The sequence below is a fragment of the Dermacentor variabilis genome, chromosome 1 (assembly GCF_050947875.1).
Source record: "Dermacentor variabilis isolate Ectoservices chromosome 1, ASM5094787v1, whole genome shotgun sequence".
In the NCBI taxonomy this organism is placed as follows: domain Eukaryota; kingdom Metazoa; phylum Arthropoda; class Arachnida; order Ixodida; family Ixodidae; genus Dermacentor; species Dermacentor variabilis.
The window spans coordinates 233,861,402-233,880,925 of NC_134568.1; the positions used below are offsets into that span (position 1 = coordinate 233,861,402).

At 44.0% G+C, this 19,524-nt stretch overlaps 1 protein-coding gene across 4 annotated transcripts in view; it reads right to left on the reverse strand.

The window, feature by feature from the left end:
* The window catches only part of LOC142559482 (uncharacterized), a 150,966-nt gene that overhangs the window by 60,671 nt on the left and 70,771 nt on the right, over positions 1-19,524 (reverse strand). For all 4 annotated transcript variants that reach the window (XR_012823131.1, XM_075671092.1, XM_075671086.1 and 1 more), the window contains 2 exons: positions 16,653-16,761; positions 8,005-8,187 (listed from right to left, as the gene is read on the reverse strand). Coding sequence is in view for 3 of the 4 variants with exons in the window: in XM_075671092.1 (XP_075527207.1) it covers positions 8,005-8,187; positions 16,653-16,761 (292 nt within the window). In the remaining variant the exon portion in view is untranslated. The remainder of the gene's footprint in view (positions 1-8,004; positions 8,188-16,652; positions 16,762-19,524) is intronic.

The window sequence follows — 19,524 nt, forward strand, 5'->3', positions numbered from 1 at the left end:
AGTTGGATGACCATGTCACGGCCCCTTTAAGCACCGTGATGCCTCACCTGTAATGAGCAGCAGACGTAGACACCTATACTCTGTCTCATACATAGCAGGCAATGCTACAAATGCTTGAGGGACTTTTCTCACTGCTTGTAGCCACGAGCAAAAGTAGTGTGCGTTGCTGCGTATGACAGAAAAGGCATAGGTGTGCGTCATCTAATATGATGTAACATTAGGTCTCTTACCTTTATGTCGCAAAATATGATGCATATATTACACGGAAAACATTGTAAACCTGAAACTACTTACTAGGGCACAAGCGGAGCGGCACGTTTTCTGCAACATGGTCACTATGCACAACTTGCTCTTGTGACTATAGCATAGTGTGTCTCATATGGGCAGCATAAAGAAGATCAAATAATATGCAATTTCACGAAACCTTACGTCCACAAGTTTAATTATGACATTTGAAGTAGTTATAGAGTATAAAATGCTGCAAGTCAAACACAGTTGAATCTTGATGATATGAATCTCTTGGGATGGCAAAAAAATTCATATAAACCAAAAATGTAAAAAATCTGACAGTTATAGGTGGGAGGGCGGGTGCTGCAATGAAATAGCTGCATTGCTCTAAATTTCAGATCCCCCCCGCACACATTCTGAAAACTTTACCTTATCTCATGGCGAAACATTTGGAAGGAATACGCAGCAGAAGTTGAGAAAATTGCACTTTCTTAGTGTGTTGTCTTCAAAATCGGGAAGAAAATCGGGCTTTGGGAGGTGCTATTGCACTGCTGATTATGTGACCCTGGCTTTCCATTGACGTAGCGCCACCATCTTGGTATCTCCATAAACACAGGATCAGAGATTCTGACAGCCACAGTACTGTATTTCTCGATGCAGAAATAAAAGCAACAAAAGCAGGCGCGAAAAAGGAAAACTAGCATCGCGATTCATTACTGCAATCATGTGGCACACTCCTACTGGCTGATGTGAATTTTAATCACTGGCAAGCTTGCTTCACGCAAATTTTGGCAGCAGCGAGCTGTGCACTTTGCGTGTTCCAAGGCCGACATTTCAAGATCTGCCTGGTTAACTTGAGTTTCTTTTGTTTGTGCGTCCTAGCTGCTACATGAAGGTTATAAGGATGCATTTTGTGCAACATAAGGGAACCTGTTTGCTTTCCTTTGGTGCAGGGAAGCTACTTCATATCATAAGATCTGACAGGTGAAAAGGTAGAAAAGTTTTGAATTGCCATCGAGCACTGAGGACAACACAAGGCGTGTAATACAGAGACAAGGCTACCCACGGAAGTGAATTCCACCGATGTTGCTGATGCAGCAAGACTGGGTCACATGTGATTTCCGCCTCCTAATAAAGTTATAAGGTGTTTCAAAATGGCCGACAAGTAGCACGATACTGCACAAGGCAAAAGCTTTTCTTTTTTTTTTTTGCAACATTCGAGCACATTGTAAGCTAATGGACTTAGGCCGGGACTTTTGAAAACATTGTATCAGGCTTGATCGTATCATCGAGATTCTATTGTATGCTTGTATTGCACAACACGCAGAAGGAAACTTGTCCACTACTTTCACAGCTTCCATAGCATTGCCCGCTACGTATGAAACAGAGTATAGTGAGGTTCACTTCTAACATTCAGACAAGACTCGAAGCAGAAAGCATCAATGTGAAAAAGCGTATACAATAAAAGCTCGTTAATTCACAACTCGTAAATTCGATATTTCGGATAATTCAATGTAGTCAGGGCAGTACGTCCAACAATATATTGAAAGCAATATGTAATGCATCCCGCTAATTCACCCTGAAATCCGCAGCACAGATAATTTAAACTCTGCACCAGCGTGGACAGGGAGAGTGTGTGTGCGTGGGAGCACGTTGGCGACGATTGTCGCCACGCAGTTTTGCTTTTTCCATCTGTGGCCGTTTGTTGCAGGTCGGTCGTCTCCCTCTCTCAAGACCTCCAAGATAAAAATGCCGGACATAGCACTGCATGTTTTTTATTTATTTATTTATTGCAATACCAACGCACGCTATGCTGTATGTGCGAGTGAAAGCGTGCGAGGCGAGCCGTCGATCGCTGCTCAATCTCGCCCGCATGAAAGGGACAAATGTGAAGAGGAAGCAAGCGGTCTTCTCTCCCGCGTGAGGCAACCAATGTTGCGAGGTGCCATGTGGGGTGGGGTGGGGGCGTTTTCTCCGGCTGCAAATGTGCACGTGGATGCGCGCAGTCGCGCGGCCGTTGGGGGCTGAGTCTAGTTGCATCGGCGTCCCATAACCTTGTGTGTGCTGTGTGTTCTCGGTGCTTACTTTGCGCTGAAGCGGTAGACAGCACGAATGTCACTTCACTCGCTGCTGTTGCCGCATTTCCGCATGCCAGCGTTTTGACAGCGAGTGTCCGTAGTCATCGGGTGTGATGTGTTCATGTTTGCTGTGTGCATTGACACCATGCTTAGTATTTTAGTTAGCAAGTGAATGTTTACAAGTTGATACGGCCGATAAAAGTACTATCCTTACTTCATATGGCTGTCTGTTAATTTGCTATCGCAATCGACGCTTCGCCTTGCGGGCAAAACTGCGTCTCTCTTTCTTTTCTTCATGTTGCATCTTGGAGGCTATGCTCTTTATCTACGAGGTGTTCTGCCGAGAAGCACCACCAGGTCATGTCCAACACGGCAGCCGTGACATTTTATCAGCGCTCGCAGTACCAAAAAGCATAGCCTTTGAGACTCGCGGCTATAACTCAAAGGAAAGTTTCACTGGGATACATATTGGGCGCCATTTATGTGTACAGTGGAACTCAACAGCGTGCAAGTGGTGTGTCTACGAAAGTACAATGGAGACCAATGTTGCAGCAGGTTGTGATGCGTTTCAAGAGTTCATTTTAGAGCGTAGTTCTAGTTTCTGCTGTGAGCGTCAGTGCACGCCGCGTGCCGCCAGTCACGCTACAGTGCTTGCGCTGAGCCAGCGAAATGCTGTTCCCTCTAGACTTCAACGCGCGTGCCGTTGGCTGTTCGGAGCATGCACAGAAAGATCCTAACCCACGCGCTGCTTTGAATGGCTGCCTGTGACTGTCGCAAAGCGCCGTGGGCACCTTTCTTTTTTTTTTTTCATGCCATGCATTGGCGCAGTCGGCGCCACGAATGCGCGGATGGAGCAAGAGCCTAATGGACATCAGGCACATTGGGCAACGTTGGCCGGGTCCGGTTACGTTGGCTGCAGCAATGCTTCGGCCTATAGAAGTTCTGACCAACGTGACATAGCGTGTGCGCGCACACACTCACACTACGTCGGACTATATATGCGCCTTAACCGAGTGATTTCTTTCTCTGGCTCTCATTAGTCCAAATTTTCTTAGCATCTCCGCGGAATTCGAATTAACGAGCTTTTACTCTATATTAACTGCCTACCGCTTGCTGTGTTAGCAAAGCAATGGTAGGTACAAGAGTGAAGCAAGAGCGAAGCAAGAGTGAAGCATTGAACCATTGCCAAAAATGACACACTGTGATGGCTGTCATCTATGAAAAGAATGTGCCACTTTTTCATACCCTCAGCACCTTGGACGTGAAAATGCTGAGCACTCGAATGGTATAGGAATTCACTGCAGAAACTAAAACTCATTGGCATTTATAAACCACATAATAAGATAATGCGTAGCTTCTTTTATACTTTCCACAAAGAGTAAACAGAAACAAATTTCGGAGTACAATCAATTACAGAATATTTATGTTAATGTTGCAACACAATAACCATTAACAAGACAAAGTCTTATATTCATTTACATATGTTTCTTAAATTCACGCAAAATGCCTAGAATAGCACAAAGTAAACTCCCAATTCTTCAAACCAAAGCAGCGCAGCTGCAAATAAGCCATCACTGTGAGACGTAATAATTCTGCGGAAGCCCGCAAGGTGGAGAGAAGTAATTAATAAAGGGAAAATCAGGCATCCACCAGTTCGTAGCAATTGCTACAAAGGAAACCCCACACAGGTTCCTCGAAAGAAAAGCCTCACAGGTGGGGGGGGGGGGGGGGGGAAACATGACGAATTTTTCTTCACCTGTAAGGCTTTTCTTTCGTGTGGGTTTCCTTTGTAGCAATTGCTACTAACTGGTGGATGTCCGATTTTCCCTTTATTAATTACTTCTCTCCACCTTGCGGGCTTCCGCATAATTGTTACGTCAAACTGTGTTGCCTTTGCCTCGAGTTGTTGACAAATTCGACTTGTCCCTGCTATCTGCTAGCCGCCTGGTTAGCTCAGATGGTAGAGCGGCTGCCCCGAAAAGGCGGTGGTCCCGGGTTCGAGTCCCGGACCAGGACGAATTTTTCTTCACCTGTGAGGCTTTTCTTTCGAGGAAGCCGTGTGGGTTTCCTTTATAGCAATTGCTACGAACTGGTGGATGTCTGATTTTCCCTTTATTAATCAATCACTGTCAATGGGTTTGGGTTTGGCGCCAAATAGACTTTCCCTACCACCTAACGAGAGAAGTGTGAATCACAATGTGCTTAATTTTTTCATTGAAAGAAAACACTGGTACTCAAGTACCAAAGTTAGTGAAACATGCAATCTACTGCACATGTTAGAGCACATAAAGCAACACTGCTACTGTTGCTACATTTGGCCCATCGCAGCCAGCGCATTATCTGCTAGCTATGCAACAACACAGTGTGCGCATTGTAAAACATGTAAACATGCTAAATTTTTCTAGCTTTGTGGCAAAAGTGAAACATGCTGCTAGTGAATTATGAGTTAAGCAAGAAAATGAGTGCCTGTTTTCCCAATATTATTCTAAAGGAGCACTGCATTCATGTCATGCTAAAGTTGGATGTACTAAAATGAATTTTCTTAAGCTTCCAGTGTGTCAAATCGGTCCAAACATATCACCTTGACTAATGAAAAGTTTTGTTTGTTCTTTTGGTGTAGTTCAGCATGTTTGCATGATGCATGAGGCTGTAGTTATATTCATTTTATTTTCTGAACAATATGAATTACTACTTTAAATCAAGCATTAAAATTTAGGCAGAAAAACATTCTAAAGGCCATCTAGTCCTGCAATGTTCCTTTTTCTATTAATTGTCATTGTTATGCTCTCAAATTGTGGTGACCTTTCTTACTGCTCCTTTACAAGCTGCCTGGTGGGCTTCCACTTGAAACAGCACTGCATGTGTTAAAGGACATAAATCAGCATTTTTTTTTTTTGTTCTAGTGCACATTTTTTTTTCTTGTGAATAAAAAGATATTTAAGTTTTTTTGCATGTATATGTGAATACTTGAAGTCCATACTTTGCATATACTAGTACTTGTTTTCAATTTTATTTTTAAGAAATTTACCATTCACAAACAGCTATTGAAAGCCCCAACTTTGGCACTTGAGGTGAGTACACCACATAATTTCGGGGCTCGAAAATTACTCGAGAGAGAGAGGAAAAGAAAACAGCCAGATTGCAAGGCCCATTTAGTTTTGAAAAGCAGCGCACCCATACTTTAGCCAACATGTCTAAGTGAATGTCAGTCAAACAAAAGATAGGTTTACCAATTCACTTTCAGGATGTTCAAGTAGAAATAAAGGTATCTAATATGAATACAAGTTGGTTCATGTATAAACCAACTCCTCTCCTTCCAACTAGTACAGTTATAAAGAAGGGCTCATGCATACATGTATATAGCAACAGGCATTTTGAAATGCTCATTTAAAATACAAGATCTCATTACAAGCAACCACACAGCTTGACTTAAGTGAAAATAGTTATTTTTAGAACACTCAATTGAAGTGGCACAGCATCAGTGCCAGACATGAAGCCACAACACTATAGATAACTGATGGCTTCTACTTCCACAAACACAAAAGAAAAATTCAGTAACAGCTAGGTGAAAAAAAATGCCATATGAAACTAATAGTGGTAGTGTTTCATCTAGCTTTTATTATCACTCTAGCCTAAGGAGTATGATATACAGTAAAACCCCGTTAAACTGTACCCGCCTAAACAGTAGTTTCGATTTAAAAGTAGTAAAGTCAAATCCCAGACTCAGAGCCATTAAACACAATGCATCTTGTACCCGCATAAACTGTACCAGCTTATTGCGTACGTATCGGTTAGTGCGTAGTGTTTCTACTTTTCGTCTTGCAATCCCGGCGGTGCATCGTCTTCACTGGGTGGCCCGCTAGAACAACAGGCCTTAGAGATCAGAACAACGGCCTCCAAGCGCCCTGTGCGTTTGCGCATGAAGCCACATCAACATTATTTCGGCGTCGTGCAAGCTAGGACTCACGTCATGCCAAAGCTCAGATAAAAAATACCGGGTGCTCAGCATAGAAGAAAAATTGGACATCATTCGTGCTAACGAACGTGGCATGAAGTCGGCGCTGGCACACGACAGGCACCTGCGGTTGACTACAGTGTGTGGTGTTTGGAGAGCAAAGTTGCGAAAAGACGTTGGCTACGAAGTTCAGCTTTTTGCCATCGTTGCCGAAGTGTCGCCTAACGACAGTGATGACGATCACACTGAAAGCGACAGCACGAGCGATTCAGGCCTGACAGTAGCAGAAGCTGCACGTTACGTCAGTGTCATGAATGCAATCATACCAACAAGAACAGCACCTGCAATGAAAAAGACGCTCCGCGACTTCTGCAGTGCTGCCATGCCCGTGCATGGAGAACATGCAACGCCAACGAGGAATCAGCCATGTGAGCGTTTGCCGAGAAGAGGGGGCTGGCTGAAAATGCGGCTCGCAGTTTCAGCAAGTTTGAGGCCGCTGTCGCCGCTGCTAGGCCACCACGACATCAAACGAAAATGAAAATAGCAGACTTTTGTCGTGCGAAGTAAATAAATACTGCATGTTATTGCCCTTTCATCGCACTCTCTGCGAGTTTTATTTTTGACAGGTAAGTGGGCAATCTCATGCTATTTTGGTTAAGCAGTACTACCGTTTAGTACATACTTTTTCTAAGCTCCGACCAACTATGGTTTAACGAGGTTTCACTGCACTACCACTGTGAACACAATGACCTTGGGTCACAACCATGACATTTAAGCATTGTACAACCTGAAAAACGTTATATTCGGCACAATAATGCCTTTGGTGTCATTTTTAGAACAATAGTTTCAGTGACTAAGCATACTCACTTGAAGATTTTAACATACTAACTCTAATAAAGAATTGTACTACAAAATTTAGCACTCCAATCCCCGTCCCTGGATTTAAATATTGCTCTAAACATTCGCTCTAATTTTCATTACTATTGAGGAAGCGGTTCAAGTTCACTTACGCGGGTAGTGTTCCCCCTCAAAATAAAAGGAAGAGACAGCATCCACACTTACTGGCAAATACTGCTGCTACATTATAAAGCCTAAAACGTACTGCTATAGAGCACAAATGAACTGACATTCAATACGACTGCTCATGGGAAGATCTTGCTCATTCCCATACTCAGTGATGTTGTTCACATGCATTTCTCAGAAAATTACAGCATAAAGTATCTATTCTTATTACAGGGCCCCCAAATACACTGCCTATGAAGCCTCTGTGTGCAATGCAAACTGCATCCAATGTGCACTATTCCACCCTTCCTCCCTCCTTTATAACTTGCTTGAGCTTTCAGAAGACCGCCTCTCAAATGCCGTCATGCAGCCTGCAGAGAGCCATATGATAATATCTTGACCCCACACCTGACTTGAGTTTCAGAGTCCTGATGTAAGGCATTTATAGCGTAACTCCATCAATCACTGCTAAGATGCAGTGAAATGACAAAGCCTGTTCGTGCCACTTCCATAACAGCTGTGATTTGCAGGTTAAACCCTTCCCAACACACACTTTGACAAAATATAGCATGCAACGCCCCTAACAGTTATATGCATGCTTATCTAATGCCATAAGTTTTAAAAATATTACCTCGTGCCGACACCAATTATGTACACTTCCTTAAAAAGGCAGAAAAAAAATCACTGTATTCAAATTAGCAATGTACAGTGGTCACTGAACGCACAACCCACATCACCCACCTCGAAGCATTCTGCTGCCTGGAGTAACCAGTCTTGGGTGGCAAAATAGACAGACTCAGACACAGAGTAGCCACATGCAATGGTGGAGGTGAAGGCGCCTGGAAAAATGACCACGAACTGCCCCTTCTCCTGGACCAAACGGCTCAAGGGGCAGCCATGTTCCACAAGTTGAGGAGGAGGCACCTATTACAAAGAAGAAAAAAATGTGTCTACAGTGATGCAGGATGCAGGTTTGGGCTAGTTCATTGGACATACCGTATTTACACGAATGTAAGTCGACCCCCCCCCATATTGCGTGACAGGAAAGGAAAAAAAAGAGAGAGAGAGAGGAAGAGAGCATACCCGAGGGCACATTCGATAACGAAAATTTATTAGTAGCTGACATGGTCACTGGACTACTCGTCTTCACTAGCGCTGCCATCGTCGTCGTTGCTACGGTCCCAAAGCGCGTCGTCCAGCGAAATTTCACATTTGGCAAACGACCGCACCACAACATTTTGTACAACAGCAGCCTACGCCGAATGCACCCAACCACACGCAGCTGTCAGGGAGGCTCTTTTGACAGGTCCAGTTGGCGTAATTTCGCGCCCTTCTGCTGCCAGCCACTCGTACTCATGGCAGAGCAGGTCCTTAAAAGGCGAAGATCCGAGCTTGTTTCATGACCATATTGCACTTCGCTGGCAAGGACCGATCGCGCATTTCAGCAACGTACGCCGCAAGCTTAGCCTACAGCTCTGGAAAGCGTCCAGACTTCGGCACGTGGGAAATTCCTCACTTGCCGTTAAAGGCGAAAATTTCGTTTCGCTGCAGTCGCCACTCTCGCACCACCCGTTCAGAAACATCGAACTTGCGGCCCGGTGCGCAGTGATTTGTTTCTTCGGCGTAAAGGATGGCAGCCCTCTTGAACGCTGCCGTGAACGAGTGCTGAATGATTAGTGGGCCTGGAGCACTCATGACGACTGAGAAAGCATAGAAGTAACACTTAGCCGGCAGTCAAGTGGAACACGTCAAATCAATGCCTTTCGTCAAACTATTGGCGACGAGGAGTTACGGAGTCGCCATCTGTCGGAAGCGCCTCCCTTGCGTAGTATGAGGAATCACGCGGCGCGCTCCCCATAGGTTTCGCTTACGGCACGAAATAATAACACCAAGCCGCAGCCCTCCTGGACATTTACGTAGGTACTTTTAAAACGAGGGAAGCTTTTGACTGTCAATATAATAATCTTAGGCATACTGAAAGCACAGAATCGTTTACAGATGCTATATCTTTACCGAATACGTACTGTGAACGCCACTACGCATGGTCGCCGTGATGGAGTCTCCCGAACCGGCTTCTTGCGTGAAAGGTCGGCAATCACTGAGTGCAAACTATGTGAAATATGTTGTTATAGTGGGTGGTCTGTATAACCAAATGGCGCATAACAGAATGAAGCCTCAATGCATGCAATCGCACGAGTTCACGGCAACCGACTGCGCATCTGCATGCATGTCCGCGCACAATGTTTTGCTTTCGCTGTGAGTGCATTATCGCACTGTGCCGTGAGCTTTAGGCCATAGCATACGATCATCTCCCAGTACACTAGCAACCACTGTTGCGTGGACGCTATCAGAACTGTTCAAAAATAACTTCGGCATAGAGACTTCGACGCCTATGGCGACTGTGATGTGCCGTCGCGACAATTCAATCTTTTTTTGTCTTCTAAATTCTTGGACATTTCAATATTATCTCTCAAGTTGCGTCGCACTGTATGTTTATCGGTCTTCTCAGCGTGCGATTTCCCCATGCTTCTTTTTCGTAATCCAGTGCATTAATTCATAACACAAACATGACCATATGCCATGACTTTTTTTAATGCGCTTCTTACCGGTCCCTTTCCATTCTAGTGAACTTGCCAGAATCTAGTATCAACGAGTTCATAGACCTAATAAAGCGTCATGACAGTAGCCGGGCAGCGGGCGCAGGTGAACGTCTCAGTGTGCTTTTTCTGCTACTCATCGAACATCGCGCAGTCCCAGCGCCGTAGCAGAAATCTTCCTCGCGTGTGTGCTTGCTGCATACGCGAGCTGTAGCCGATGGCTGTCTGCCGGTTCTAAATTTCGCCAGCCAAGCTTCACACGGCTCCTTGCCCTGTGGCTACGCGTGAATAAGGCTGACACCGGGCTCTGTTGTGTACGTCCGGCACTGCGGCACCAAGCAGTAGCCTACCATGCTGCACGCCTCCAAAGGCAGCCACTACCTATTATAGTAGTTTCAGATGTTGTCAAGCAGACACCCAAGACGGTAAAGCCGCACCACTCAATCAGAACCGCGGCGCAGGTGCGACTTTAAAGTTTTGTTTTCAGCTCGCTTTGGCGTTTCCGAAGCAGCCGAAGTGGCCGCTGTGTCCACGTGATCCTTCATGCCACATCACGCTGACGGTGGCGCCAGCTTTTCCAGTGGTGGAGCTCGAGGCCAATAACGAAAGCGAGGCGCAACAGGCAAAGAGAAACCCACGAGCAGTGTCTGCTCTTCCATGAACTACCGATACTCCCCGCAAGCGCCGCCATTCTGAGGGTGCCGCCGCGAATGGAACAGCGGCGCTTCCATCAACTATCGACGCCCCCTCATGAGTGTTGTGTGCACTGTAAAACTCTCAAAAATGTTGAAAAACCCTTCCGAAAAGCGAACAAACATGCGGGATAGAGAAAGCTACAGGTAGGGCCATAGCGCAAACATAAAATTCTAACTACGTTGTAGCTCCCGTTGGTCTCGCTTTTTTGGCGGCGCCATGTTTCAGTTTCGATTGTAAGTGGACCCCCCCACTTTAGACTTTCAAATTTTAAAAAAGTGGTCGACTTACAATCGTGTAAATACGGTACTTACTGAACAGCATCAAAGTAAAACTTGGACACCAGAGGAGAGAAGGGATGAAACACGGCACTGACACACAAGAACTATGAGAAAAATTAAGCAAAGCCAATGATCTAACTGACACTCGGGGTACAAAAGAGGAAGAAGAAAAAGATGGTTCTTCAGATGAGTAGATAACAACCACAGCTGTGGGTGTCAGATTGGAGCGAAGGTAAGCACTAGAGATTATGACATGACCCCTTGTGACATGCTTTTAGCGAGGGCTTCAGGCCAACCTAAAGCTTGTATGCAAACCAGCCTGAAAGCTGTGTGTGGACACCGACTCCCCTTGTATGGAGCAGTCTTGGACCTTACTACTGTCATATCCAAAAGGTGTCACTACTACTGTCATGTCCAAAAGGTGTCGCTCACTACTGTCATATCAAAAGACCAGAGCAGAGGCCGGGGTCATTGTGGTATCAACATCAAATGACATTCCACTGAGTCAATGTGGAAACTGAGATGCTGACCATTTCGGCACTCCTACAAGAGGCGTGCCTCTGGTTCACCCCAGCGACTTGCCCATGACATCACTGTGAAGCTATCTTCGGAGGCATGTGTCATTCAAGCTGTGGGTTAATTGCCAAAAAATGGGTACATGCATATTCAGCAAGCTGCCCAAGCCAACTGCATCCTAGAGGCTGCCAATTACTAATGCCAAGTGTAGTGCGTTATGCCAACCCATAAAACCCGCTGTGGTTGCTTAGTGGTTATGGTGTTGGGCTGTTAAGCACGAGGTCGTGGGATTGAATCCCGCCACGGCGGCAGCATTTCAATGGGGGTGAAATGCGAAAGCACTAGTATATTTAGATTTAGGTGCACATTAAAGAACCCGAGGTGGTCCAAACTTTCAGAGTCCCTCACTACGGCGTGCCTGATAATCAGATCGTGGTTTTGGCACGTAAAACCCAATAATTTACATGCCAACCCAAGAAGCCAATCAAGAAGTGACAGAGAATTTTCGGGAGGGGCTTTCCTTCTGGTGGCTTGTGTTGTTCACCTTTTTCTGTCACTGCAGGAACAATGTGTCAGGGGTACTTGCTTCCCACTGTCCACAATCATCTAAGGGGTGGCGTGTGTGTGTTTGTGGACCTTCTCCTCCTCAGAGGCAGAGTTCTGTGACATCTACATGACCACCGGATAGGCCAATCAGGACATGAACTGCTTCCCTAGCAAGTGACTTAGGAAAAATGGATGGGATTTAAGGAGCCATCTTGCATGCTGGTATGTGTGCACTTCCAGAATGCAGGCATGTGCTCCTCCAGAATGATGTAGCGTGCTCAGATAGAACTATGTAAAAGTGCTCCCATAACAATGTAGCTGTGGGGTACAATGTTATCATGCACTGCGCTCTGTATTTCTGCCAGTAGAAGTAATTTTTTTCTTCTAAAAAAGTTTGCCTTTAATTCTATGTAAATAAACCTGTACAGTTTCTCCATCCTCCCGACCTACTTTGTAACTGGTCACCAAGTTAGCAACTCTTGCCAAGAAAGTTAGGATGACACTGTAGGCCAGCTTAGCCTCCATGTGAAGGGTAGTGAAGGCCAGCTACCCGTTTTGAGGTGCACCAGCAGTGTAGCCTAGAGCACAACCCTCTATGTAATGCCCAACTCCAAGACTACGGCACCCAAATTTTACCCTATGCAGAGCTTGACTTCAGATGAGAAGTGATTTACAATTTCTTTGCACTACATAGCAAGTGTTTAGTGTGTATAATACAGCACTATTTAATGTATGCAATGGTTCACATTTCAGCAAAATTGCAAATTGTTTACTTGGCACCTCAGCAAAGAAGAGAGAGAGAGAGAGAAGGAGGGGGGAGACAGCATGATGCATATGAGGCGAGATCACACACAGTGCATTAGTGGGCCTTTTGAACTCTGATGATGTGCTCGGTGGGCAAATATGGCAAATGTCCTTGCCCTAGTTGTAATGGTACAAGCGACAATTTTCCACATTGAAAAGAATCTTAGCATAGCTGTGTGTTTCTCTTCCTCTTTAAAGCATGCAATTACATTTTCATTTAGCTCTTATCTGAATGCTGAATAGCAGTAGTAACATGGACAAGCTCATCATGTCACACTGCCCGGGACACTTTCTATAATGGCAGTCTGTCATGATATAAGCAGCAGTGACACCAGTGTAGAGGTATGCTCAACAAATTTCGATTAAATAAAAAACTTGTGGTGTCTCTTATACTCACAGGATTATCGATCACCGTGGGTTCGGGATTAGTGAGCCATAGGGTTGCACTAGCCATCGCCTTGTAAAATGTAGCGCACTGCTGCATGCGTTAAGCACTAAAAGAGCACTGAGTGCTGTGCCAAAAGAAAAATTGTATTGCCCTAAGTTGACGAAGACAGGTTTATTTGCCTGCACAAACATTTTGCAAACGCCCTGTCCCAAGCGGCAGCTGACGTGGCCCTATGGTTTGCTAAGCCCAAACCCATGGTGGTTGGTATTCCTGTGAGTATACGACGACACCAAAAACTAAATGAAAAAGCTTATGCAGTTCAAGGAAAGCACTAGAATCCAAGCACATATGAAGCATTCCAACAGTTGTTCAATTCAAAATTGAAACAAGGAGGAAGAATTGCTTCTGTAGCTGAAGTTGACAAAGATATCTGCACACCTTGTAACAGGCGAGGTCACAGGCACAATTCAGTGCTACTTATGGGTTTGTTGCAAAAGACAGCCACAATGCACAAGCCGAAAATAGCTAAGAAGTTGCAGTTAACCACAGTCCAACCAATAGCGGTTCCTGCATTTTATTTCTGCAGCATTGGTGACAGTGCCAAGACAGCTTGAAGCTCACTCAGGCAGGTTCCCCACTTATAGAACACCTTCATGGCTTTAGTTCATTGAGAATTCAACCAATTTGTTTCCAATAGTAAGGGATTATCTTTTTACCTGGCTGCTCTTATGTGCTTTTTCAAAAGACTCATCAACAACCATCTAGTTGTAACTCCACCCAAAAGAGCACCGGGATGGCTAAGAACTTTACAAGAAGAAATTGGAAACAAGCATTATCATCTGTATATTAAGATTATTGCAGACGCCTGTTATGCCAGGCTTTTCATTTTCCTGACCATTGTGATTTATCACAGATGGCCCCGATTCCAATACTACTTGCACACAAAAATCCCAATAAGCAATAAGCTAACAAAGATCTGCCAAACATTTTTTCATTATATACTTTAGAACACACACTGGAGTCAAAAAGTTGAAGAACACACACAACACATCTGCCCACCAAATGCCAGTGGCAAAATACATTGGCCTTCTATATATTTTCTGCAAGAGCCTTCCTTAAACTCGAAGGAAAAAACGAAGTGGATACCAATGTATTTCACAGCATGTTTTGGCAACAGATATGTCAAAACTGCTGCTAGACTTGTCATTCTTGCAATATTGACATTTTGCAAGTAATGACTGGCTTTGATGGCCCTTTTCCCCAAAATGTGAGTGCTCTTAGAGGAAAAAAAGCGAAAGCATGACTCGTGGCTCTTTGGCACGGTGTAAGAATATTATGAGAGGTGTGTGAACGGCGGCACTTCACCTTGCCGAGAGCATGTCGACAACTTGCGTGTGTTTCAGCCATCCTCCGAGGGGTGGCGCTATACGGTTAGGGGCCACCAGCTCGTTCTAAAGGGTGTAGCCACATCAACATCACATCATTGTTCGCGTTTGTCGCATGCAGTTGCGAGTACTTCTGTGCATTGTGCTGGAATACTTGTGTTGCTTCTGCACGGTTTCTTGCGGTACTAATAGTTTTGTCAACCTGTTCACCCATTTCTATGACAATCGAAACAAGCGTGAACGAGACCAAACCAACTAAACCAAACATGCATGAGCGAGAGCTGATACGAGCAGACGATAGTACGAAACGAGTTATCGGGCCGGTCCGCATAACACCAGTTTCCCGTACGCACGACAATGAAGGAGCCACTCTCATTGATCTCCGCTGTTCGACGTTCGCGTCTCGTTCGCCGATGGTCCCAAGCATACAGTTTATGATCCCAAGATGAGCTCACCATCTTAAGGAAGCTGCTTGAAGCGCACGCAAAACCGGTTAGCTGGGACGGGCACCTCTCATAATATTCTTACACCGTGCTCTTTGGCCAGGCTACCTACATGGGATCACCTTGACTTTCACTATGTACATAACGGGAGCAGCATATTGTAATCACAACACACATAAGTGGCCTCGAATGCAGAGAAAATTTTACTTTATGACAAATCTCACATCAGAATAAAAACAGTGACTTTTCAGGCCCCAAGCTGGCACTAAAGGTAAGGCACTTAAGCTGGGTCTAAGAAAAAAAATTTTATTCTTTGAGATACATTGCTGAAAACTTGTACCTATTTGTAATGTTATGTGCTTATTTGGAATATACAGTACATTTTTGTTTCGTCTCTTCTGGTCCTAATTTTATGCAAGCTTCCTTTATTTACCTTCCGCAGAGATTTGCAAAACATCTGTTCCTAATATTTCGCTAAACTGAGTACATAGAAAGTGCTTCGCCACTAAAATTTGGAACAAAAGGGCAATAAAAATGGACAAGTCTTCAATGCAATGACATACTTTCAACTTAGAATGTAGATCATCTGACGCTTATGTGTGCATGCTCGTGAATACTGTGTGGATTGGGATGTCTACTGTTTATGTACAGTCAACCACAAAATTTTACAGAACACAAGATCTGAGAAAAAGCTGAATATCTGCGCAGCCTCACAACGCAATCTAGTATTTGCATTTACAGCCTCTACCAGCACATCTGAACAACAGTACAATTTTCGGTTTTACTGACTACTGTTACAGACTGCTCGGAAGTAGAATAGAATGCATTCGTGCACGTGTGTGAGGAGTAAGCAGGGTTTATTCAGAAAAGCTGGGTTCTGTGAAAGAACTGTTGGAGTGCATGAAGGTTGAAGAGGGAAGAGATCAAATGCGAAAAGAGTTAAGAATAGTGTTATGCCAATGGCTGCTGGTGGGGGTGAGTACAGGACTCATTTAGGATAAATCTGCCCAGGCCCATTAGGAGATAATTACGTGCAGTGATCTAGTATTCGGGCACATAAAGAAACACACCTGGTCTTAAGATGCACCTTCCATGCAGTGACTTGCCAGCACTGAGCTCTTATTTTTGCAGCAAAAGTGCAAGAGAACCAGCACTCATCTCCTTGAGCTACAGATGTTTGCAGGGAGTGCATGCTGTAAAAAGCTCGAGCACTGCAACTAACCTTCACTGTAAGGCTACCACTACCATAGTTCCCAAGAAACTTTCCCTTTTCACTTCTTCCCTTCCCACATACTATCCTGTGAATTCATCTGGCTTAGTCTCTTACTCAGTACACACACACACACACACACACACACACACACACACACACACACACGCACACACACACACACAAAAAAAAGAAGATCATCACCATTACTGCAACTGTGACTTCGTTTTTCTATGGGTGTTAGGAGTGATTTTTTATTCATTGCTAGGGTTACCCATCTGTAGCAGCCTTTTCTGATCAACGAAGGTTTCAAGGTATCCAGGGTCTACTGGAAAAAGCCTTTCACACAAAAACATGCAGAACACATGGTATCTATGGCAGTTCACCTAATGGTGTGAAAAACAAACAAATCAATACTTTGAGATACGCAAGCTCAATTTTACAAGAGCCTGCTGCACATGATCAAAAGAGCAACAATAACTGCCAATAAACTTAAACAAACTGCACATCACAAGGCTAGTCTTACCATGGCGCAGTCTGAAGGAAGCCAGATAACACTGTCCTTGCAAACCTGTGGCATTATCTCCTTCATTGCTGCACGAAACCGGTCTGAGCTATGCGCAGGAACACTGTACCTGCACGAAGAAATCATTTATATAGGCAATAACGCAGTGCATGGCGCTCTTTGGTCATACCTGGCCCTTGCGCCATTAAACATCAAACATCAATCGATAATGCAGTGATAACATTGCCCAGCTAAACACTACAACAGAATCAAAACAGAGTCAACAAAGTGTGTCCCATTTGCAAGGAGTAGTGTTAAGAGCACGTAATTCACAGATGAATTTTGACAGAAATATACTGACCTCTGGTGCTACAAAATAAGCACCTGGCGGAAACAGAATGGGCTGTTTCAAGGTGAGCCTTTAGTTACCAAAACTTGATGCAAAAGTGATTTTCAAGCAGTGAGCTATAGTCGGCCTTATTTGTTCTTCATGCTAATCTAGCATTCATTCCCAGTAACTTTAACAAGAACCTTAAGATAACAAATGCTAGTATAGAACAATCACACAACTTTGAGAGCAAGTTAAACTAAAATTGTGCAGAAATCTTCATAATATATTATTATTAGCACATCTAAAATAGTTCATTTATACTCCGTATGACAATCTACTTGAAGTGTAGCGAAAGCTACGGAATGCGTGAGCCAATCAGAGGAGTCAAGGTGCAGATGATACCAGTTTGCAACGTAGCAATCTGCACCTGTGCTGCTCTCTCTGAGAATGGCCAACTGACGTGGATGATGGATGTGTACAAATAATTACCGTATTTGCATGTAAATAATCTGACGACAAATGTAACACGAGGACAGACTTTCGGTCTCTCTGGAGAGGGGAAAAAATATGATTATAGTACTTGTCCTGAACCCGAATGCAACTTGAGGTGTGTATTGAGGCTGGATATTTCGAAGAAAAAAGACATATTATACTAGTGCAAATACAGATGCATGTGAGCATTGTTTACCAACATTTTAACTTGACAATGCTGATGGTTTCAATGGAAAAATCAAGCAGATTTGACCACTGTGGGAATCGGTGTAAGTTAAGCTTTTATGCCTACTTCCAGAGCAGAACCACACCTCATAGCTTTGCTATGCTGCAAGTTCATTGTGAGATAGTATACGGAATAGCTAGAGCAGGAGACACACTTTAAGAAACCAATAAATAAAATTTAGGAACCATGCCATTTATGCAGCAACAAAAAGAATTCGCAGAGCTGTCAAAACTGATCAACAAGGTGAAAATAAGCGATTTGAAATTATAATGTGAGAAAGATTGAAGAAGCCGTATGAAGTGGATGCAGCCTGAAATCAGTGAGAAGGAAACTTGGCATAGGACAAACCAAGATGTATGCACTGAAAGATAAGCAGGGTAATATCATCAGCAATCTCGAAGGTATAGTAAAAGTATCGGAAGAATTCTATACTGACCCGTACAGTATCCAGAGGACTCAGGATAACTCCATTCAAAACAGTAATGAACAGGATACAGAAACTCCTTCTACAACTAGCGATGAGATCAGAAGGGCCTTGCAAGACATGAAACGGGGAAGAGCGGCAGGAGAAGATAGAATAACAGTCGATGTAATCAAAGATGGAGGAGACATAATGCTTCGAAAACTGGCGACTCTCTATACGAAGTGTCTATCAACTGCAAGGGTTCCAGAAAACTGAAAGAATGCAAACACTATACTAATCCACAAAAAGGGAGACGTTAAAGAATTGCAAAATTATAGGCCCATTAGCTTACTCCCAATTATACAAAATATTCACCAATAAAATAAGGGCAACACTGGACTTTAGTCAACCAAGAGAACAGGCTAGCTTCAGGAAGGGATACTCTAAAATCGATCACATCCATGTCATCAATCAGGTAATCGAGAAACCCACAGAGTACAATCAGCCTCGCTCTATGGCTTTCATAGATTACGAAAAGGCATTTGACTCAGTAGAGATACCAGCAGTCATAGAGGCATTACGTAATCTAGGAGTACAGACCGCTTTTGTAAATACCTTGGAAAATATCTACAGAGGTTGTACAGCTACTTTGATTCTACACCAGAAAAGTAGGAAGATACCTATAAAGAAAGGGGTCAGACAGGGAGACACACTCTTTTCAATGCTATTCCCTGCATGCTTGGAACAAGTATTCAGGCTATTAAACTGGAAAGGCTTAGGAGTAAGAATCAACGATGAATATCTCAGCAACCAGATGACATTGACCTCTTGAGCAACACTGGAGATGAGTTACAACAAATGATTGAGGACCTTAACAGAGAGAGTGTAAGAGTGGGGTTGAAGATTAATATGCAGAAGACAAAGATAATGATCAATAGCCAAACAAGGGAACAAGAGTTCAGGATCGCCAGTCAGCCCCTAGAGTCTGTGAAGGAGTATGTTTACCTAGGTCAATTTATCACAGGGAACCCTGATCATGAGAAGGAAATTCACAGAATAAAAATCGGTTCGAGCCCATACGGCACACATTGTCAGCTCGTGACTGGAAGCTAACCACTATCATTGAAAAAGAAAGAGTACAATAAGTACATTTTGCGAGTGCTGACATATGGGGTAGAAACTTGAACACTGACAAAGGACCGCGCAAAGAGCGATGGAACGAAGAATGCTAGGCATAACGTTAAGAGACAGAAAGAGAGCGGTTCGGATAAGAGAGCAAATGGGTATGGCCGACATTCTAATTGACATTAAGAGAAAAAAATGGAACTGAGCAGGTCAGGTAATGTGTAGGTTAGATAACCGGTGGACCATGAGGGCTACAAAATGGGTGCCAAGAGGAGGGAAACGCAGTCAAGGACGGCAGAAGACTATGTGGGGCGAT